Source organism: Megalobrama amblycephala, linkage group LG9, assembly GCF_018812025.1.
Source record: "Megalobrama amblycephala isolate DHTTF-2021 linkage group LG9, ASM1881202v1, whole genome shotgun sequence".
Classification (NCBI taxonomy): domain Eukaryota; kingdom Metazoa; phylum Chordata; class Actinopteri; order Cypriniformes; family Xenocyprididae; genus Megalobrama; species Megalobrama amblycephala.
Genome location: NC_063052.1, coordinates 37250886 through 37274800, shown reverse-complemented (window position 1 = coordinate 37274800; position 23915 = coordinate 37250886). Strand labels below are relative to the sequence as shown.

General features: G+C 36.6%; 1 protein-coding gene across 1 annotated transcript; it reads left to right on the top strand.

Annotated features, from left to right (window-relative positions):
- Positions 1-3179: 3179 nt before the first annotated feature.
- LOC125276157 (endonuclease domain-containing 1 protein-like) lies at positions 3180-5089 on the top strand. The gene is made up of 2 exons (XM_048203659.1): positions 3180-4181; positions 4282-5089. The coding sequence occupies exons 1-2, from the start codon at positions 3870-3872 to the stop codon at positions 4960-4962; spliced, it is 993 nt and encodes a 330-aa protein (XP_048059616.1). The 5' UTR covers positions 3180-3869; the 3' UTR covers positions 4963-5089.
- The last annotated feature ends 18826 nt before the right edge of the window (positions 5090-23915 follow it).

Here is a 23915-nt window from a genome sequence, read left to right as displayed (position 1 = left end):
ACAATAATTAACAATTTATTAATTTAGAGTGTCTTGCATGGACTGTGAACATTGCAGCAGGAAATAAAATTAACAATAACAACAAGTTAGAATGATAATATAGGTCAAATTAAGAATATAGAATATCTGTGGACAGTCTGCTTTTTGAAACTAAAACAATGGAGGAGCACATGGATTCAGGAAAGAAATATGTTTGTGTTAGTGTTGTTTTAGATGTGTATTGCCTGTAATGTCCAGGATTTAGTATTTAGGTATAAAATATCTTTATTTAGTGCCTATAATGTCCATTTATAGTCTTTATTATCAAATAGATGAAATTAAAAAATAACATTATAATAGGCCTATTTAAACATAAATGTGAAATACGTTTTCTTTAATGGCTACCAACAGTAGCCTACAGTACAGATAAATTTCATGTCGTGAATAAGAGCGGATCATAAGTCAAGAAGGATCAAGCATAATTTATTTTTAGACTTATTTGTTGGCCAGTTGTAGCCTGTGCAATAAATATTAAAAGTTCTAAACCATCTATTGTGTTTTATTGTTCCATAGTAATGATAATATTTACAATAATATATTGAATTTGATAGTTGTCTCTCACGTTGCCCCACAGCAACATTAAAATAGTGTAGATTAGGTACAATGTTTTATAAAAATATTTTATTCTATTTAGTGTCCATTTCATTCATTTAACATATTTAATATTAGGGCATCCAAGTTATTTGACATATTTGAAAAAAGAAAATTAAAAAGTAACCCAATAGTTACTTTCCCTGGTAATTGAGAATGAAGTAACTTAGTTACTAACTCAGCTACTATTTGTGAGAAGTAACTACTATAACTAATTATTATTTTTTAAAGTAACTGGTGGAAAAAGGTGTGTAAAGCAAGGCTATACAATTTAGTTCCTGCAGGGACACGACCAGCAGAGTTTAGTTTAACAGCCCACACTAAAGGCTGTCCTGGAGCACATTACCTGATTGGTATTCTGTAGATTTCCTGGGAAGTAGGATAAAGAGGTCTGATGGACTGGTATAGGCTATATTGTACAGTAGGCAATAAAGCTAACAGTTAACATGATTGTACGGATCAAATTAAGACTAGGATGTTTTTTACAGTTATATGCTAGTAAAACACATACTTTCATGCCTGTAATGTACGTTTATAGTCTTTACACATCAGCTTGGCACCTTACATGGTTAAAAACCAGTTAATTTCAAGACGTTGGCGTCACGTCAGGTCGTCACGTGGGTCGACACGCTCAGTTAGACGTTCAAAGTACAAGACGTTCAGATAGACGTTCGGTTTGACGTTCGATCGGTCGGTCGGTCGTTCGGAAGCTTGATTTTGGCACTGATCCCGCGCCATAAGTATCCGGCTCATCTCTAGTTAATATAGCTTAATTGCATGTCAGTTTTGTTAACGATTTCGACTGTACTGATTTATAAACTGTTCTTAGCGTTTGCAAATCGATTTAGGATAATTTATAATTTTAAAATTATTGTTTTTTTTCTTTGCTTTCTTTAAGGTGAACATGAAACTAAAATTCCAACTCATTCTACTTTTGCGATGCAAGTTACACACACACACACACACACACACACACACACTCTCGCATGCACACATTGTTTTTGTGATTTGTTGGCACATTTCATAGACGTAATGGTTTTTATACTGCACAAAACGTATTTTCTATTGCCCTACACCAACCCCTACACCTAAACCTAACCCTTACAGGAAACTGTGCACATTTTTAATTAAAAAAAAAATCCTTCTGTATGATTTATAAGCCTTTTGAAAAATAGGGACATGCTGTAATGTCACATAATACACACCGCATCACTGTGTGTGTATATAATATGTAATATGTATATATGCACTGATCAGTTGCTCACAGCAAGATAAGTAGAACTGTGTCAATTTGGGTTTCATGTTGACAATAAAATGTATGGTAGTTCAGACCATGCATATTTTTCTTTTTTCACTAATTGAAAATTGGCATTCAAACTTCAATATTCATAACCATGCTTATCAGCACTGTTGATAAATTCTATTGTTGTTGTTGTTTGTCATTAATCCAGCCTGCCAGCCATGACACTGCCTTGCAGGCACTGGCATTTTTTACAGAACTATATTTTGCTTATCTTTATTTAATGTTAATTTACCTCTGTCTTTTTTGTTTTTAACTGATAGAGAGCTTGCCCAAAAAAATCGCACCAGGACTGTGGTCAGAGACTGTCCTCAATGACATTACGGTGAGATTTTTTTTGTAGGCATAATATACTTGTGATCACAAGTCCTGCTTTTAATATGTAAGCCCCAAATGCATATGTTGTGTGTTTATCACAGCAGTTAATTTATTGTATGTTTGATTTCATCACTAGGATTATGAAAGACAAAGGATGTCAAATAACTGTGGAGTATTTGTCTTGATGGCAAGTATATGTAAATGAGGAGCAGAGAAGTGTAATCACTTGCAGTCTTTTACCCATTTGATTTTTTTTTTATTGTTTCTTTGAATATTACAGTATGCACTGCATGTTACTCTGGGGAATAAGTTTGACTTCACTGAAGTAATTTTTTTTTTTTTTTTTTTTTTTTAGATTTAGCTTGTTTTTGTATTTATATATTTTAAATACAATTCAACATTATACTCATTTATGTACATAGCCGAACATGAAGAACATAAGGAAATGGTGGTGTGCTGTCCTGCTTGACAATTTCTCTTTAGAGTAAGTGTTTTTGTGGTGTTTTTAAGAAACCTTTAAAGAAAAGAAAAAAATAATTCTTGTTCACTTGTATGCTGTCAACAGTTAATTCTGTTCAACAAGTCACTGAACAGAATGATACAGTGAATCACTCATAATACTCAGTAAAACTATATTCTGCAAACCCTGGGTGAAAGAAATAGCAAAGTGTTTCAGATAAAAATCATAATAATAATTATTATGATTGTTCTTGAAATGTTTGTGCATGTTAAACAATAGATATAAAATCATGCATATCTTGGATGGCATGGGGAAAGTTTTAATTCAGGTCAACCCTAGTGCTCATTGTGGTTTTTGTGCACCCACCAGGTTATGCTGGGAAGGGCAAGCGAGGTGAGCTTTCAGGAATTTACAGCGAAGCCATGCATCCAGGATTTTGCAGTGTCCACTGCATGCAGGATTATTGTTCATAATTTGTCCACCCTGACTCTGAATTGTGATTTGAGAATACATTTATTTGTGTAATGTTCTGAAGAACATTAGTTGGTCATTTGCTGTAATTTGAGTAAAAACAAATATGAAAAATAAAAAATGTTCAGTACAGGTGAATAGTAAGCAAGTAACAGTATTCAACATTTTCTTTATGCATCACACATTTATTTCCTGAGTGCAATTGCATCTCACTTTAATATGTTCTTTGGTAGGCTACTGTAGAAGAATTGTAAAATACAATATCCAGAAATATGCTTGAATTACATTACAGCTAAAAGGATTTAAAATAGCATCATCACAAAGGATGACAAACGCTGTAAAAACGTGATTCAGTGTTGACAATGAATGGTATTTGGATACAAACAATAATTACAAAAATGTAAGAATTTCAATTCAAACTATGAAAATGCGTTATACATTTTTTAAGATACTATGAACTCCAGCCTACTTGCGGCATAAGCTCCACCCACTTGCTGTTGTTGGCGTAAGCTCCTCCCACTTGCGGGTCTCCGGGCTGCAGCGATATCTACTTGGGGACCCCGGTAGATCCGCCCCTGGCACAGTATGTTTATAAAAACAGAGGGTTTCTTCCTGGAAGTTGCACATACCTTCATCCTTCGACAACCACTTCAGCTTTATTTTTGGTGATTTGGTTCAGCACAGCTGAAGATGCATCTGTTTTTTGTCTCGGTGCTGCTGGTGTGTGGCTTTCCGTTCATCATGACTGATGTTGTAGGTTCATTCAGCACATGCAGCGAGTTTTTTTTTAATAAACAGCCACCAACGATTCGTGGCATTCTGGAGAATTCAGTCTCAAAGGATCAGAATCAGTACAAAATAATCTGTCAACAAAACCAAAATAAATACAGATTTGCAACTTTCTACGACATAAAAAATAAGATCCCTTTATTCTCAGCTTACAAATATACTGGGCACACAGGGACACGACCACAGAATGTTAAATGGAAGACAGAGCCACAGGTGAGGTTGCAGTTTCTTTTCTTCTTTTTCCCCTGTTATGTTTAAGAAAAAAAAAATCATTAATGTTTCATTCTCTTTGCAAATTATCTGTTCTGTATAGCTTGAAGACCAAAATGCTGGAATGAATGTTGCATTGTCCAATCAGGCTTTCAAAGGAGACTATACGACCAACAAGGATGTGAATCGTGGACACCTATTTCCCTGCTGCCATGCAGCTGATGAAGACACTGCCAAATCTACATTCACACTGACCAATGCTGTGCCGCAGTACAAAAGCTTTAACGGTGGTAGCTGGAGTGACATGGAGCAAAAAGTCAGAAGTGTCATGGATTCTCACTGCCGTGATAAAAACAATGAAAAAAATATCTTGGCCTATGTGTTAACGGGAGCTGTGCCGAACACCAAAAGACCACCACAATTATTGAATAACAGAGTAAACATTCCCTCAGACATGTGGACAGTGTTCTGCTGCTATAACAGAGAGAGCAATAAATGGAAGTCTCAAGCTCACTGGGCTGAAAACAAAGATGAGAGCAAAGGCAGCAAACCTATCCCTCCAAAAACACTGGTGGCATTACAGACCTTTCTGAAGAGCAAATATAATAAAGAAAGCTTATTGTTTAACGGTGGCTGTTTGGATGATTTAAAAGCAGATGCAAGTCCGCCTCCAGTCCCAGATACTTGTGAGGAGCTAGATGATGAGCAACAATCATGGTGGACCTACATTAAAGATATACCAGCACAAATTTGGAGAACGATAATTGACTGGTTACGTGGCTAGTTTGCCTAAATGTAGAGTTGGCGTGAAATAAAAAGAGTATAACAGATTTCTGTTGATAACTCTGACCCTGTTATTTCTTTGACAACTACAAAGCCATAAATAAATGCTTTCAAATCATGCAAAATGATACTTGTCTCTATAGCTTTATTTATGTGTTGAACCGTCCAGTGATTTTGGCATAACTCAAGAAGTGAACCAAAGATACTAGAATGCTAGAGAAATACTGCCAATATTAGTTGCAAAAGACACAGATCAGGTCACAAAAGACAAGTCAAATGGAAACACCAGGGCTTGGGTTGATTCTAAGAAGTGGCTCCAAATGCAGTATAAATGCAACTACGTTGCAGGGCTTATACTGGAGTATAGATCATGTGTGAAACTCACACTCCAGCTCTATTTTTAAAGCCTGTTGGTTCACAGGTTTAGATGTGTGAACATCAGTGTTAAAGATCATCATCTTTGCTGCTATTTAAGGGTAAAAGAACAGAGGCTGTTTGAACTGCGAGACTTTTTGTGGAACTAAAGCCGACTTTTAAAAAAATATTTACGTTTCTACAACCACTTCAGCTTTATTTGTTATTTAGTTCTGCGTGAACACAAGTGAATATGCGGCTGTTTATCGCGAGCGTCCTCGCTGTGCTGCTGGCGTTCAGCTGTCCATTCGTCATGTCTGAAGTTCTTAAAACTTTTGATAAATGTAGTGAGTTTTCTTTAGAGGAAAGCCTCCGGTGATTCCTGGCATCCTGAATCCACGCTCTGAGGACGTTCGTTACAAAAAAATCTGTCAAAAATATAGTTCCAAAGAAAAAGGCTCCAAAAATGCAGGTTCAGGATATACGTTTGCAACTCTTTATGACACAACAAATAGGATCCCGGTTTTCTCAGCTTACAAATATACTGGGAGAGGAAATTTCAGAAGACCAAGGATTCCATGGATGGTTGAGCCTCAGGTGATGATTTTCATACCTTGTTTTTATGATTTAGAGAACATGCCATGTATCACATATGTTGTGCCAGAGTGTTACTGTCTGATGCCATGTGATGAATTTACACACATGGTACAGTAATCTATCATTTACTTTTTTCTGTAAGTGTTTTACAGACACAAAAAAGTGCTTCAGCTCCTTAATCATTGGTTCTGTAGTTTTAGTTTTATATCAGAGTTTATGTCTGCCATTCAGTGCTGATTTTACTTCTAGTCCATCAATGTAGTGTCTTAAAAGGTATATATTGACCCAAAATTAAAAAAAAAAAAAAACTGTCAGTATTTATTCAACTTCAAAATATAAATAAATAAATAAATTGGGGAAAAAGTTATATCCTGGGTAAGTAAAATGAGCAAGTTTTAGTCAAATGCGATAGCGTTAACTAGTATTTTTAGGAAAAAGAACATCAAAATGACCCGAACACAACCTGAGGGTTATTATTATTATTTTTTATCCTATTAATACCTTGACAGATTAATGGTTGTTCCATTGAAAAGAACTCAATTAAGATTCTTCTAAATTCTAATTTTGTGTTTTACATGAAAACATACCACATACAAATTTGTAACGACATTAAGGAGCGTAAATGACAATTTTAATTTTTCAGTCAACAATTCCATTAATTAGTATAAGGTTCATCTCTTAGAGTTTAATGGCCATTTCCCTTTCTTTTAAACTTCTGTAGCTCGAATTTTCATGATTTTCAACAGTACAGGAAAATCATGGGTCTCTCAAGCTTATTGGGTCATAAACAAAGAAGAAAGAAAACATGAAGAAAAAACGATCAGTAAAAAGAGCCTGAAAGAATTACAGGACTTTCTGAGTCAAAAATGGGTGAAAAATGTACAGCTGTTTGAGAGCAACAGCTGTAGGATTAGAGGCCTGTCAACTGTCAAAACACTTTTGTTTAGCTCCACCACACAGCAAAAACTGCAGTGTTAAATTAACTCTCCTGGGAGTACATGTGAGACCATACTCAAGAGTGTTAAAGTGTTAAAACAAGAGTGTTAAAAGAACACTGAAGCGGTGTTAAAGTTAATGAGTTAATTAAGTGATTAATTGAGTTATGATTGACCATTATTGAAGACACCTGATGATAACAAGCAGAATCACCAAAGGAGAAAATCACAATTTTTAAGCCACCATCGTGGAGATGAGGGTTTGTTTTAGTTGGGCTCTTGTCCCTTGACTTTTTAAAATAAAATTTTGTTTGGGCTGTTTTAACTGAGTTATAACATCCAGACAAACAAAGAGAAAAAATGATTAGATGATGTTGGTTATGTTTTCACATAATCATTGCTTGATCTGAATCATTGAACTCATTTAGAGCACAATCTCTGAGATAGATTTACATTATTGATTATAGCATCACTGTGATTCTACAGCACAAGATCAGCTTTATCAATATAATCTGAAGGATTTCACAAACAGTTGTTCTGAGCAAAAAAAAAAAAATTTTCTTAGGCACACACAGACATCAAGAATCAGCCTGTGAATCTCAACAATGGTGAGAATAATAAACCATGTTGCAGTGCATTCTGGGTGCCACCAATCAAAATTCATCCATGGCTCCCATCATGCATTGCTGCATGAATAAATTATGAGCTGAATTGTCTTAGTAATTTCCTTTATTCTCATATTTTATTTTGTTCCGTTTATGTGACTTTTTAGTAGCTTGTTTTCTAATGTTCAGAGTTGATCTGTTCATCAGAATATGTTGCTTGTCACCGTCATTGAGATTCACAGGCTGATTCTTGATGTCTGTGTGTGCCTAATAGAAAGATTTTTCTTTTTTTTGCTCAGAACAACTGTTTGTGAAATCTTTCATATTATATTGATAAAGCTGATCTTCTGCTGTAGAATCACAGTTCTGCTGTAATCAGTAATGTAAATCTAACTCAGAGATTGGTCTCTAAATGAGTTCAATCAAATAATGATTATGTGAAAACATAACCAACACCACCTGATTATTTCTTCCATTTGTTTGTCTGGATGTCATAACTCAGTTAAAACAGCCCAAACAAAACATTATTTTAAAAAGTCAAGGGACAAGAGCCCAACTAAAGCAAACCCTCATCTCCACGATGGTGGCTTAAAAATTGTGATTTTCTCCTTTGGTGATTCTGCTTGTTATCATCAGGTGTCTTCAATAATGGTCAATCATCACTCAATTAATCACTTAATTATCTAATTAACTTTAACACTTTTCAGTGTTCTTTTAACACTCTTATTTTAACACTTTAACACTCTTGAGTATGGTCTCACATGTACTCCCAGGAGAGTTAATTTAACACTGCAGTTTTTGCTGTGCAGAATCCCAACTTCTTACAATCATCCTGCTTCTGATTCACTGCTGTCATTTTTCTCATAAGCCCTTTTTGATGGTCCAATTATGGAGTTTCAAACAAAATTGAAGAATTTGGGGGTAATTTCTGATGCAAATCTATTTGAGCCACATATTCAAAATACTGTTAAAACATCTTTTTTCATCTTAGAAATATTGCCAGATTGCGTCCAGTGCTGTCTTTTTCTGTTGCTGAGAGGTTGACTAACACTTTTGTGTTTACTGTATGAATTCTTGTAATGCCTTGTTTGGCTGGGGTGTCAAAAGCTACCCTAAACAAATTGCAGGTAGTGCAAAATTCGGCAGCTAGAATCCTTATAGAACTAGGAATAAGAGATCATATTACTCCTATTTTGGAGTTTTTTCATTGGCTCCCTGTTAGGTTTAGGGTCGATTTTAAAATTGTGATGCTTACTTACAAGGCTTTACGTGGGTTAGCACATCAATATTGTTCCAAATTGAATATTGTCCATCAAATTGTCCGAGTTTTTAATCCCCTATACTCCAACCTTCATTCATCTGAAACTGGTCTTTTAACTGTTCTGCTAACTGGTGTAAGATTGATGGCCCTGTGCTTTTTCTTTATTAGCTCCAAAATTATTGAATTCTTTACTGATTGAGACAAAGCAAGCTAAATCTCTTAGCATTTTTAAATCTCGCCCTAAAACTTTTTTTTTTCTTTCTTTTTTTTTAGGGTAGCTTTTAATTAAACATTTCTATCAATTTGATAGTTTTATTTTTAATTGTTTTGATTGCATATTCTTTTTTTTCCCTTTTTGTCTATTGTATTATTTTATATGGCGTATTTTGGTGTTTTATTTGTTTTTGTTAAGTGCTTTGAGATGTTCATTTAAAGGCGCTATAGAAAATAAAGATCATTATTATTATTTTTAGCATTTAATTTTTGTACATGTCTGAAGTCCAGAGCCTGGTATAAATTGAACTGTGTGTAAACTGTCAAACTTTCTCTAATAAAGCTTGTGCAAATGTTGGCATATCAGCGTTATTTTCCTGTCTAAAGGGAAATGAGGACTAGTTTATTATTTATTGGTGGGGTGTAGTGTAGGTCTCATAATCTCAAGAGTCACAAAAATATCATTTCTCTTTCTTACATGATCCCAGTTCTCTCAGACAGCATGTGATCAGTTCTCCTGGCGCCTGAATGGTCAAATGTGCACATAGTTGTCAAAATGTCCATTGTGTCATTTATGGCTTAAGTGCACGTAAACAGGTGGGTGAAAACAAGATATGTGTGTCAGTATATTACATCCATGGATTCGGTCTTAAAGGGACAGTAGTCTAATTAAATATGTCATTAATGTTAATAAAACAACAAAATACGTTAAATAAATGTACATGGTAATTAAACCTATTGTATGAAAAACAAGTTTATTTAATTTGTATCTCTATCTCTACCGTATTTGTTGTATTGTTTGTAATTTGTTTGTAAATTTCTTTTTATATAACAACAATTAAATGCTATGCAAATATATATCCACTCATCCCGAGATCATCCTGACTCATTTCGAGACTCACTCCTCTAAGTAAATGTTGTTGTCGATCGCAAAAACTGACAGTGTGAACGTAGCCTGTATGTGAACATAACCGTATTAAGGAATGAATTACAGGACTGACAGTCGTATCTTGTGTGAACTTGGCCTAAGTGAACTGAACATGTCCCCTCCCAGCCACCATATAATTAGTATCAAACAATGCACATTGTATTTTACAATGCCAAATTGTTGACATTCTGTCTTATGGCAGCTTGCATTTAATCATGTTTCATTGCTGGGGTCTCAGAGACCCCGAACAGAACATAACCCACTGAGCAAATTACGTCCAGAAGACGTCTTTTTCAGGTCTTGTCTCAGGTTGAAAAGACGTCCACTGAGGGGCCAGAATGAAAGTTTTTATGACGTCTTTTTTGGACGTCTTCTGAACATCCGATATAGACGAACACGCACAATCGCCAAAGGAGAAAAATCACAATTTTTAAGCCACCATCGTGGAGATGAGTGTTTGCTTTAGTTGGGCTCTTGACCCTTACCTTAATAATATTAGAATTTGTTTGGGCAGTTAACTGAGTCATAACAGCCAGACAAGCAAAAAGAAATGGTCAGGTGTTGGTTGTTTTCACATAACCATTATTTGACCTGAATCACTGAACTCATCTAGAGCCCAATCTGTGAGTTAGATTTACATTATTGATTACAGCAGCACTGAGATTCTACAGCAGAAGATCAGCTTTATCAATGCGATTCACATGATTTCAGAAAAGGTGTGTTGAACAAAAAAAAAAGCTTCTAATTTAGGCACACACAGACATCAAGAATCATCCTGTGAATCTCAACAGTGGTGACCATCAAAAAGCATGTTGCAGTGCATTCTGGGAGCAACCAATCAAAACTCATCCATGGCTCCCATCATGCATTGCTGCATGAATAAATTATGAGCTTAATTGTTTTAGTAATTTCCTTTATTCTCATATTTTATTTTGTTCTGTTTATGCGACTTTTTAGTAGCTTGTTTTCTAATGTTCAGAGTTGATCTGTTGATCAGAATATGTTGCTTGTCACCGTCGTTGAGATTCACAGGCTGATTCTTGATGTCTGTGTGTGCCTAAGAGAACATTTTTTTATCATGTGAAATCCTTTATAATATATTGATTATATTATATAAAGCTGATTTTGTGCTGTAGAATCACAGCACTGCTATAATAAATAATGTAAATCTAACTCAGAGATTGGGCTCTAAATGAGTTCATTCAGGTTAATTAATGGTTATGTGAAAACATAACCTACACCTGATCATTTCTCTTTACTTGTCTGGCTGTTCTGACTCAGTTAAAACAGCCCAAACAAACTCTAATATTAACAAGGCAAGGGTCAAGAGCCCAACTAAAGCAAACACTCATCTCCACGATGGTGGCTTAAAAATTGTGATTTTTCTCCTTTGGTGATTCTGTGTGTTCGTCTATATCGGATGTCCAGAAGACGTCAAAAAAAGACGTCTTAAAAACTTTCATTCTGGCCCCTCAGTGGACGTCTTTTCAACCTGAGACAAGACCTCAAAAAGACGTCTTCTGGACCTAATTTGCTCAGTGGGAAGGGTTAAAACAGCTCATCCAAAATATTTTTTCAACTACTCACATCAATTATGATCACATCATTGTTTATTGTGAATCCATTGACTATAGGCTACACATGACACGAGTTGTGGTCTCATTGTCACAAATTAAATTAGATTAGATCCGATTAGATAGAACTGTGCTGATCCAAGACAAGAGTGATTCCATGTCATGGACTTCCGATGCTTTGTTTGGTCACGTGCTTTTTCAAACCATAGATCTGCTCCGCGATGATTTAGATATGGTGCAGAAAACAAGTCTGACCACCAGATGTCACTAATGCGCACTGTGTTAAAAGCTTCGAGTAATGTAGCATTTTTCGCCACAATTTTACAGAAATTTTATTCATTTTATGGTTTCAAGTTCATTATGTAATCCTCCAAAACGATTTTGCAGCACAAGTCACGAACAGAAATGTTATTTCATATTAAGTAGATGAGTAAACTGCATTCAATAAAAAAACATGTATTGATATGACAATTGAATACAAACAATAAAGCCACGATTTTGATATTAATACAATTTATACACATTCACACTTGGACGTAAATATTTTGCATTTTATTGTTAATACGTAAGTATTTTTATGTTTTAGTGCTATAAATACATCAATATCGCATGTTTTTGTGTGTATGAAAACGTAAGTAAATGTACGTGTGGTGGAAACACACTTTACTGTATGTAAAAATACACACGTATTCTCATGAGATCCCTTTGGACGAACACACACCCCCTTCCCCTCCAGAATGCTTTACATTTATTGAAACAATAATTTCTCTTTGCTGAAAATTATTGACTCTCTCTCTTTATCTGTTCTTGTGGTTTCTCAATAGAATTCATTAAAGTTATTAATGTGAAAATCATCGCTAACGTCACCATCTATGCTAAACACAAATGTCATAATTCATTCATAATATGTTATATAAAATACATTTTAGTGGTTTTCACTCAGTTCTGTTACCCTCACACATTGCCCCTTCTAAAAAACTTGGAACATGCCACAAGACACATTTTCAACAGAAAGTTGCATCATCTGGATCTTATGCAGGCCATGAGAAGACCAATAGTAAGTCCTCTCATTTTAATTTCTGTATATTTGATGAAAGTGTAACTATGACTGAGAAGGTCAATCTCAAAAGTTATTTGTTTTGTTTTGTTTTGTTTAAGAAATTAATATTGCTATTTACCTGTTTCAGTGTTGTTATTTGCTTGTTTTTAAGTTCAGGCCACATATGTTTGAATGCTTGAACAGTTATGAAATTAAGTAACTGCAATACTTCTTTTGTTTGTTATAAGATAAGATGATTAAGCAACAGTTGTGGAAGTTAGGTTTTTGAGTTTAATGTTTGCAACCAACCACAATGATTAACGATATGAAGAGAGCATGTTGCAACCTCGAGCAGAGGTGAGCCAGATGAAGACTTCAGTGAAGAAGAGGAAGAGTGCTTGAAGAAGTTAAGAATTTGTCATCTCCATAAATATACCTAGTATTAAAGCTAATGAGCATAAACTACATAATGAATAACATTTAAAAAATACAAATTTATATAAATTACGTATACAGTTAATAAATACTATTCATATACAATGCGAAAATAGTTTGCCAAGTTAAAAGAACATTAGGAATGTTTTTTTCCACTCTGAATTTTTACATTTATATAATTTAGTTGTATTTATTTTTCTCTCAGTTGTAGGCAAAGCCATGAATTCCTGCAAAAGAAGGACTGCTCCACAATTGGCTGCAGCTCTTACTGATAGTGTGGCTTTATTTCTGTCACATGTCTATAAGTTCTTATTAATAATAGTTTGGTTTGAACTCACTGTTGTGGTGACCAGTGTTTGCTTTAGTTGGGCTCTCGACTCTGGGCATTTATATGCGTTACAAGCACGCCTTCCCGGACTCCAGTTCCCACGATCCTCTTTGTCCGCACACCTGAACTCACTTCCCTCATTCAGTCTTCCCGCCATTTTCCCGGATTCCCTGCACCTGTTGTCCTCGTCAGCACTCCCTTTAAGTTGGCCTCACTCCCTGCACTCCTTTGTCAGTTCTCTTGATTGATTTGATGTGTTGTGCTAATGTTATGCTCCGTAGTGTGAATAAAGCCCTATATTTGTAGATTTCCGTATTCGCCTCATCTCTACAGCAACACGTTGTGACAACATGTTTGTGGTCTTTTTAACTGTGTTTATTAAAAAACATATAATTTGTTGAAAAAGAAGCCATAAACAAAGTTGATCAGGTGATATAATTTTTATCATCATAAAGTAGTTGCAAACAACACTTTATTGATCATCAGTGATTACTTAATATTCTTTTGTTATTCGCTATCAATACTGGTTTGCTAGAGATAAGACATTCTGAATTTTGATAATTAGATATATAGGATAAAAATGCTCAGACACAAACAGCATCAAGAATCAGCATATGAATCTCAACAATGGTGACATGTTTCATGCCGCAATGCATGCTGGGAGACACCAGAGTATAAAACGTATGGCTCCCATCATACTTTGCGGCATGAAGTATGTCACCGTTGGTGAGATTCATGTGCTGGTTCTTGATATCTATGTGTATTCAGATTCTATTGAGCAATAAACAACGGAAGAAGAGACTGATAGCAAGTCATCAGATAATCATCTTAGAGAAGTAAGGTTATGTAATAGTTGAACAGCAGGTATAGAAAGACAAAAAACAGTGAAGACCACAGCAGTTATGCAAACCGCATTATGAAAGGAGGGAAAGCTGCAAGACTTGATAAACATTCAACTACAGGGTTGGTTCACACTTGTACTGACTATGCAATTACAGCCAAGGCCTTAGAAAAGTTCAGACAACTCACAGAGACAGAGGATAAGTATGCCCAATGGAAAAAGGATTTGATAGACGCTCAAAAAGATGGGTTGCCAATTTTGAGTATGTGGCATTCGATCAAAGCAGACATCCCTCATGAAGATAAAATCAGATTGTTGTGAGAAGTGGGCAGAAGTTTACCTGAAGGACACACTTTAGCCACAATACTAAACGATGCAGTACAGAAATTCAAACTAAGTTAGCAGAATATGCAGGCTATACCACACAGCACGTAAAGACTAAAAAAGTGGCACCTCAGAATAAATATAGAACAGAACAAGGAGTTTATAAAGGTTACCATAGTAAACCTAAAATAGGAGAGCAGAAAAAAACAACAACTTAATAATACTTGATTCCAGAGTAGAGTTGGCCTAGCCCATGGAATAGGAATAGTCAAGGCCTGAAAAACTGGGGAACAGGAAAACCCAGAATAATAAATAAGACAGTTACACCTGTTAAGAGTAGTTATATTCCAGAGGAAAAATGGGACCAAATGACTCCAGAAGAAAGAAGAAAAATAATAGAAAAAAGAAGGATAACACTTTACATTAAGGTTCCCTTTGTAAAGGGTTTATAAAGGTGTTTGTTAATGAGTAATAAGTCATTTACAAATGCATTATAAATCATTAATAAGCAGTTATAACTGCATTAATAAAAAGGGCGACTTTAACGTTTCAATACCTGCCAAACAGTGAGCCGTTTTTAACTCACATGTTATAAATGCTTAATAAATGTATAATTTCACACTTATTTAATTACACTGAAGGGTTTTATATTTATGGTTTTCTTATTACTATCTCATGACTGCCACTTTTCTTACTATGTTGCTTACCGGAAGTCTTACCCATGATGATACTCTCCAAAAAGGTCATGATGCCTATCAACAGCAGTGTATAAAAACTGATTTCTTCTTGGTTGCAAGCAGACAGATGGAAGCTGCTTTTAAGTAATGCATCTTATTTGAGAGTTGTCAACTGAGTCCATAGAAATCAGATCAGATAATATGGTGGGGTGGGAATTTGCGAATCAGCTGATAGCGGAGCTTGACTATGAGGCCCGCCTGAACTAATGCAGAATGCTTGATTTCTGAACAGTGTCTTGAGGTGTGGGAACCGTAGTATAAGTGGCATAAATGACTCCGGGCCGTTGAATTATTAGAAGAATTATCACGTTTTGGCCGCATTACCACCTTGGGTGTGCATTACTTTCTAATAATTCAATGGCCCCTCATCAATTATTCCTTAAATAATCACTTCCCCTCCCTCTTGCAGCTTCTCTGAAGATGTGTTTACCGGCGCAAGGGCGGGGCAACCTGTCACTCATAAGAGATCAACCAACAGCAAATCACAGCCATCCAACCATCTAATCAATTCCCCATGGACAAAATCAAGCCCCGCCCTACCTTTTTTCTTGTTGGAGAAGCCCTTTCACTCAGATATAGGCTACGTCACAATAGGGAAGAAAAGACTATGGCAACTACCATTTCATGCTGACAACACATACAACTTTTCAAACTTTATTGGTAAATGTTGTAATTTACATAGCATCATAAATGATAGAAGAACTGTTCATTTTAAATTAACGTTAACTAATGTAGTTAACAACAAATAAAAATCTTTATTGTTACCCAAAATCTTTTGTAGTGGCATTTAAAAAAAAAAAGAAAAAAAGACTGAAACATCTTAAATAAATCAACAACCGAGTGGACAAAAATAAACTCATTCTAATGTAAATACGTACAGTGTGCCTATTTTTGCCTATTTATATTTCTTCACTTATCAGATGCTTTTATCCAAAGTGTTTTACAAGTATGAACCATTTATTCTACTTTATTTTTAGGTCATGCTTTAAAGATGAGCACAAAACACTATCTACTGTCTTTCAAAGTTTATTTATTACTTGGCATGTGGACGGATTTCTCTGGGTTTACGGCTCACATTTGCATGTGTTTGGCGCCCTCAAGTGTTTACGACATTACCAGGTTAAGGTGTTTCCAAGTGTAGCCTATACTTTAGTACTTTTGAAAGGATGTCCATGAAAAAAGATGCAATGAGCCTTTTAACAGCAGAAGCTAACTGACCACATGCTGACCAGCCACTTCTGATATCTCATATTAAAATAATTAAATGATATTATTCCTGAATTTTCAGCATCATTACTCTAGTCTTCAGTCACATGATCCATCAGAAATCATTCTAATATGCTGATTTACTGCTCAGTTATTATCAATTATTGGTGCTCAGTTATCAATAATGATTCTTATTATTATCAATGTTGAAAATAGTTTCTGCTGCTTAATATTTTTGTTGAAACCGTGATACTTTATTTACTTTTCTAGGATTCTTTGACAAATAAAGTGTAATAAACTGCATTTAATTTAAATAAAAATAGTTTATAATCTTTAGCATTATAAATTAGTCTGGCTATCACCAGACCAAGCTCAATTTAAAATTGAACATTGGTCTGGGGAGTTTGCTGTGTATTTCCTACTGCACAAGAGCCGTGATCAACGAGCATTGGTCACGCAATTGGATAGTCCTTCAACCAATCAGATCAACGATCCGGGTGACGTACTTTGCAGAGCGATCAAGCGGCAACCTCCCCCAGTCTCTCGTGAAGCCAATACGGAAGTGACTTAAACTGCGATTCATCGACTGGCCGCTAGGGACAGGCTCCAAAAGAGAGCAGAATCTCATTGAGTCCCATGTTAAATTGGCCAAGTTTATAGCAGAAAAAAACATGTTTACAAGTTGGTTCAAATTGTGGTTTTGGTCTATACTGCTAATGTTGCCCTTCGTGACAACTGTGAGGAGGGTGAATTTTTTTCTAACTCATTCGTTTAAATTATATTAAGCCTTAAAGTTCTGCATAATTAAGGGCGTGGTCACTTGAGTGACAGGTAGATGCCGCTACTGTCACTTTACCTCAGCTAATTCCAGCTGCTGAATTTGGCATCTCAGCCGTATTTGTGCTCGATTATTTTATACAATTATAAAATATGGCTTGCTGCATAATATTCGAGACTGATGTGTGTCTGTGTAGATGTGCATGCATGCGGAAGAGAACACACATTATTGGATCGTGGCACTGGCTGAAAGTTTTGGTTGTGTGATTTACTACAATGACAATAGCGGGAGGATATCAAAATCCGACAGCACTGCTTGGATATTATAACTAAAACTGCTGCACTATTTTGAAAAAATATACTTTGGACACGGGCTCATTTGTTTGTTAGATACGATCGTATACAGTTTTACAACATAAACGCTGCTCAGATTGCATTATTTCTTGAAGAACGATGACAGAGAGCAGATCATTCAGAAGAAATGTGACATGTTTTTTTGTTTTGCAATGGACACTCATATTTTACCCAAGTGCCACGGATTGGATTCATCTCGCGATCTCTGTATTTCATTATAAAGGTATGAAGTCCCATTTGATTTTCCATGTTGTTATTTGCACATCCAACACTGGTGTTGGAGCATCTATATCTTAAAAAAAAAAAAAACACCGTAGATTGACAGTAAACCTTTAGAACTTTCTAATGATAAAACTTATCTTCATTAATATTTTAGATCGTATCTTAGATAGATAGATAGCTCCTTGGCATGCTAACATGGTCACGTCGAGCTAGGCGGGCGTGGTTTCGGCAACCAGTCGCATCAGCTCAAACCACCTCCCCGCCTCTTTGCCCATTTTCAGTTATCCGGGAGTGACGTGCAGTCACGTGCTGCTAAGATGGCCGCGGCCTCATTTTTGCGTCAAAACTGCTGTTCAGAACTCTATGGGTGACGTCACGGACACTACGTCCATATTTTTTTACAGTCTATGAGAGCAATGCGAAAACTTCAGACAGGTTTACCGTGTGTCTCAATCATGGTCTCAATCAGCTCCCTAGTTCAGTAGTCAGGACACTGATCAGGGAATCAACCACATTCACTTGAATGATATACTGATTCACGACCTAGGGAACTAGGGAGCTGATTGAGATGCAGGGTTAGTTTGTATAGAGATCGCTAAGACATGTGACCAACTGGGTGGCAACGTCATCAGAACGCAAAGAATTATGGGTATGTTTGGCCAGTTTACATGGGCTGGCATTGCAGGCTAGTGTTCTGGCATGAAAATAATTAAAAATTATTGTGATAAACAGAATATAATCCTACAAAATGCAGCGGGCTAAAGAAAACATTGTCGGACCATACCGCCTAAAACTAAATCCTAATGCAAAGACGAGATATGACGAGAAAATAAAGGGAATCAAAGGACTGGATCCTTAAGAGCAGCGCGACTGGTCAAGGGACGTCAAACTGTTGCCCAACTTCCAGCACCTATATATATATATATATATATATATATATATATATATATATATATATATATATAGAGAGAGAGAGAGAGAGAGAGAGAGAGAGAGAGAGATTTTAAGCCCCCTCATAAACACTCATTTGTCCTCCTTTTGGAGTTGCGCTGAATCAGCCTAAAAAACCCGCTCTAGAATCTTTATTAGGACGCTGCAGCATAGCGTTTAATGCCGTAAGATCTGGTCAAACAAACGATTGTCTGAAAGCGGTGTCAAATAAATATCTGATATATCATTGGTTAAAAACGTAAACAAGCCGGCTGGCTACGTCATATCATCATGTTTTGTATATGTATTTCTGTTATTTCCAGAAGTCCAGAAATTGTATGATTTCAGGCACTGTGCACTTTGCAAGACTTTTTTGAAACAGACATCACAATGTCTTGAATAAATACAAATACTGTGAACAAACACTTTTTGCCTCTTCTGTTACACATAGGTCTACATCAAATTGTCCGGCAATGAATTCTTTTTCAGAATCACTGTATCATGATACCATCGATATAATGGACAAAATTGTATTACGAGTACATTGTAGTCGCGAGTACATCAGAGTCCTATGCAATTATTCTTGCCTCACTAAATGAACTTCAAGTCGCTGCAACAGGCCCAGGTTTACAGATGGATGGGTCCAGAACCTGCAGATTGTAAAAGTGGGGCAGAAAACTGTCGTCCGTTCAAATGTATGCAAACGTTTTAAGCACCACACTCCTCGCTCTCTCTCATCTATCTGCGTGCAGTCAGAATTCAACAAACCAGCGTGTGTGTGTGTGTGTGTGTGAGAGAAAGAGAGAGAGGCGCGGGCGCGATCGAACAGTGGAAACATAAAAACATACTCCGTCATTTTGTTCATACAGGACATCTTTCAAACTGCAAAGTGTTTACTTATATTTGTGTACACACAATAAAACACAACATTGTGCTTTTGTCAAAATGTAAACTTGTCAAACTGTAACCTACAACTGTCACCCAACCAAAATCTCACACACACACGCTGGTTTGTTGAATTCTGACTGCATGAAGATAGATGAGAGAGTGAGGAGTGTGGTGCTTAAAACATTAGCATACATTTGAACGGACGACAGTTTTCTGCCCCACTTTTACAATCTCCAGGTCCTGCATCCATCTGTAAAAAAGACCTGTGCCTGCTGCAGCGACTTAAAGTTACTGTTTAACACAGCAGGTAGGCGGCATCTTGAACACTGCGTTCTTCCCTCCATGCAAAGAAGTCTGGCGCCTTGTGTATTGTGCCGCGGATTCCCAAAATGCTTTGCGTTCACCACCGGGAATACGTCATGATGACGACACATTAGCAATCCCTATTGGTTTGCAGCATTGATCCGCGGTTTGCAGAAGCAGCAATGGCATCGAGCGATTTTTGCAGGTTGTGCAAAAAAACATGAAAGTGATCGGTATTTACACCCACTCGAGCAATCTGTTTGCTAAATAAAGAAGTCATTCAGCATCGTCGAGAGGTTAAAAGGCGACTCTGATACTGTTCTGGTTCAGTGTAAATGAACGCGGAATATAGCCGCCCTAAACTACGTCATTGTCATGACAACCAAAAAGAATTCCAGTCAGCTCAGGCGGCGAGATTCAAGAAGCAGGGAGACGAAACATATAGAGTAAATAATAAAAATATTGTCTACCATCAAGGGGCATTGAAGTAAAAGAGTCCTGTACTCACATCGTGAAGCAAACCAACAAATAACAGCAGAGAATCGTCGTGTGTCATCAATCGCCGTTTGTAATCTTCCTATGTCGGATCAACGCTCTGCTACATTTCTCTCAGATAAGGTAAATGCTTAACACAATCGGCGTCACTGTGATTGTGCACTGTTATTTTGGAGTGACGGTCGTGCGAGAGACGGGTAGATCAGATAGGGTTTGAAAGCCGCTTGCCGTCGCTTCTCTATCGTCATCGTGTTATTCCCGCCAATAGCGAGCAAGGTGGATAAGCCAGTCTGTGATTGGTTCCCGCAAAAGTGTAACAGCGCAGCAGAAATGAATGCATGGGTTTCCAGACTGAGTTGCCGAGCGAAATCAGGCGAGATCAGGCTGAGTTTACCCAGACTACAATATAGCAGTGGCGTGCGGTCCATATAAGCTGCGAATGCTCTGCATACCCAAGCCACTAGGCAACTAATATTAACATTATAAATTACTATTAAATCCCTTGTTTGATGTGTACCATAAAGCCTACAGGATTGGTGATGCATATGTAACTGTCCGTAATTTATTTATATGCCAAACGACGGTATTTTCCTTAAATCTGCCAGTTACGGAGACTTCCGGGTAAGCTGATCTACAGCAGCTTTTGCGCCTTCACGGTTTTGTTATGGAGCGTCATCATCGTCCCGCGTTCTCATTGGTTTGCTGGTCTATGGCAAATTACATGAGCTGCTGCCAGATCTCGATCACAGAAAATCACATTGTATTTAATACAAATCTAACTAGTCTTAGCCAAATCATCGGGAAACAAATCATAACTAAAACTATTTTCATAGTATTTCATTTTCTCCATAGAGATTTTTTTAAAGAAAACTTCTACAGTCCTACTGTAACTAGGCCTATCAGAGTGTTCATCGATAGTCTGTGCGTTTGATAAAAGTCAGTTTGCACAATTTCAACTTATTTTTTAAAGAATAATGATATTTTTATTATAGCCTCCTTATATTTATTATAATTACATTTTATTTTTTATTTATAATACTTATTGAGTTATACTTATTTTTAATTATTAGTAAAAAAAATACTTATGGCATATATTTAAATTGACGCCATGGTGTTTTTTATTTGTCGTGTCTGATTTAGATCTGTGTCCTAAACTGATTCGTTTCAAGGTGAATTATATTGTTTGTGTGACACTAGCCGCACCTAGCGGATTAAAAAAATACAGCATATTTGCAAACGCACCTTTCGCATTTTGCGCCTCCGTCGACTCAAACGTCACAGAAGCTCTTACAGGTGCTTGTGAAGGCACGTCTCAACAGGTAAATGTAGGCTACTCTCAGTAAAAGGTCCAACATATTATTACTTTTCGCTGTGATGCTATTTGTTATGAGCAAGCAAATGAGTAAACTAACACTGAAAACGCGAGACACCGAGTACGGGACATTCTAAAATGCTTAACGTGGCTTAATTTACTAAGACAGTGTTATTACCAAACCAAACTTACTAAACATCATACTAATAAAGCATACTACAGAAAAGCAGATGAGCCTAGAATATGAATGCAACACGTTTAATTAAAGTCCCTGTAAAGTCATTTTAAAGTATGTGTTTTGAGTTTGTCACACCACAGAAAAATGTGTTATTAACCACCCAGCCAAATTTGAATGATTAAAAAAATCTGCAAGTAAATAAAATAAGTTATCAAAATCTCGAAAAAATAGGCAGCGCTCTCTGCTCTCAAACGCTGGGGGCGTGTCCGCTGTCGGCGCTGAAACCACACCCACTCGCGAGAGCTGCTGTCTCAACTTACTTGTCTAATGAGTCAAACATACTGATGCATATAAACAAAAGAATCACGTTAGAGGGTTGCACATTTTAGTAGAGTTACTGTGGACTACACTCATTGGTGGGCACGAAATGCCGAACTGTTGTCGAGTCGACAAATGACGGTGCCGCGAGACGGGAGGATGAAGGCCGGGACGGGAGAGACTCTGTCCGGCCCCATATATCATCGGTTATCGTCGGGACGGTAAGAAGGCCGAGGCGGGAGGGGGGCCGAGGTCTGTTCAGTCACATTCACCAAAAACAGCGGATTATCTGTGAATCCCAGCTGTCTGATGAAAGTTTTTAAATAAGGAGACCGAGCATATTGTATATTTTAACAACCATGTAATATGCATTTGCGTGACGAAGGCATTACTAGCTAAATGTGCAAAGGGCTGTATGACTGTAATGACACTCGAGAATGAGCGAGTGAACCGCTGTAGAGTTAGAGGCGGCGCCACACTCGGTGCGTCATCGACAGTTATATAGTGTTAGCGGAGGGGCTATGCTCGGGGGACGATGTGCGTCATTAGACCCCCGTTTTAGCTCCGCCCAAAAAATCCTGAGCAGAGACTTGGTGAAAAACTGTTTAACGCTCTAACTTCACAATTAAGCATTACACAATTCACAGACTTTGTAATGTGTTTCAGCAATACATTTGTAACATTTATAAAGTGTTTAGAAAGAATTCTCAGAATTGACTTTACAGGGACTTTAAACATTTTCCTCCGATTAAGAAAACGCTTAACATGACTTAATGTATTATTAAGACAGTGACATTAAAAGACCAAACTTAGTAAACACTATACTAATAAAGCATAGTATAGGCTACAGAAAAAAATGTGTTCTGTAGAATTTGATCTTTTAATATCACTTAGTAGCCTAGGCTACATTAAGCAATGTTAAAAGCTTTTTCTTTATAACGGTTTCCTATGGGAGGAAAACGCAATGTGTAGGCTAATTAAACGAATTGCGTTCATATTCTGGGCTCACCTCTTTTGCTGTACACAGTATACTTTATTAGTATGGTGTTTACTGAGTTTGGTCTGTTAATATCACTGCCTTAGAATGTCCATTCAATGTAACTGCATCGGCCACACTTTTTCATGACTCACCATCCAGCATACCCGGTTAAAGGTGGTGTTGGTTATGTTTTCACATGATCATTATTTGGTCTGAACTCATTTAGACCTAATCTCTGAGTTAGATTCACATTATTGATTACAGCAGAACTGTGATTCTACAGCAGGAGATCAGCTTTATCAATATAATCTGAGGGATTTCTTAAAAGTTGTTCTCTTCAAAAAAAAAAAAAAAAAAAAACCTCTTTGACTTAGGCACACACAGACATCAAGAATCAGCCTGTGAATCTCAATGACGGTGACAAGCAACATATTCTGATCAACAGATCAACTGTGAACATTAGAAAACAAGCTACTAAAAAGTCGCATAAACGGAACAAAATAAAATATGAGAATAAAGGAAATTACTAAGACAATTCAGCTCATAATTTATTCATGCAGCAATGCATGATGGGAGCCATGGATGAATTTTGATTGGTGGCTCCCAGAATGCACTGCAACATGCTTTTTGATGGTCACCACTGTTGAGATTCACAGGCTGATTCTTGATATCTGTGTGTCTACATGAGAGCCTCTTTTTATTTTTTCTAAGAACAACTTTTGATGAAACCTTTGAATTATTTTGAAAAAAAAAAAAAAATGGATCTTTTGCTGTACAATGAATCACAGTGCTGCTGTAATCAATAATGTGAATCTAACTCA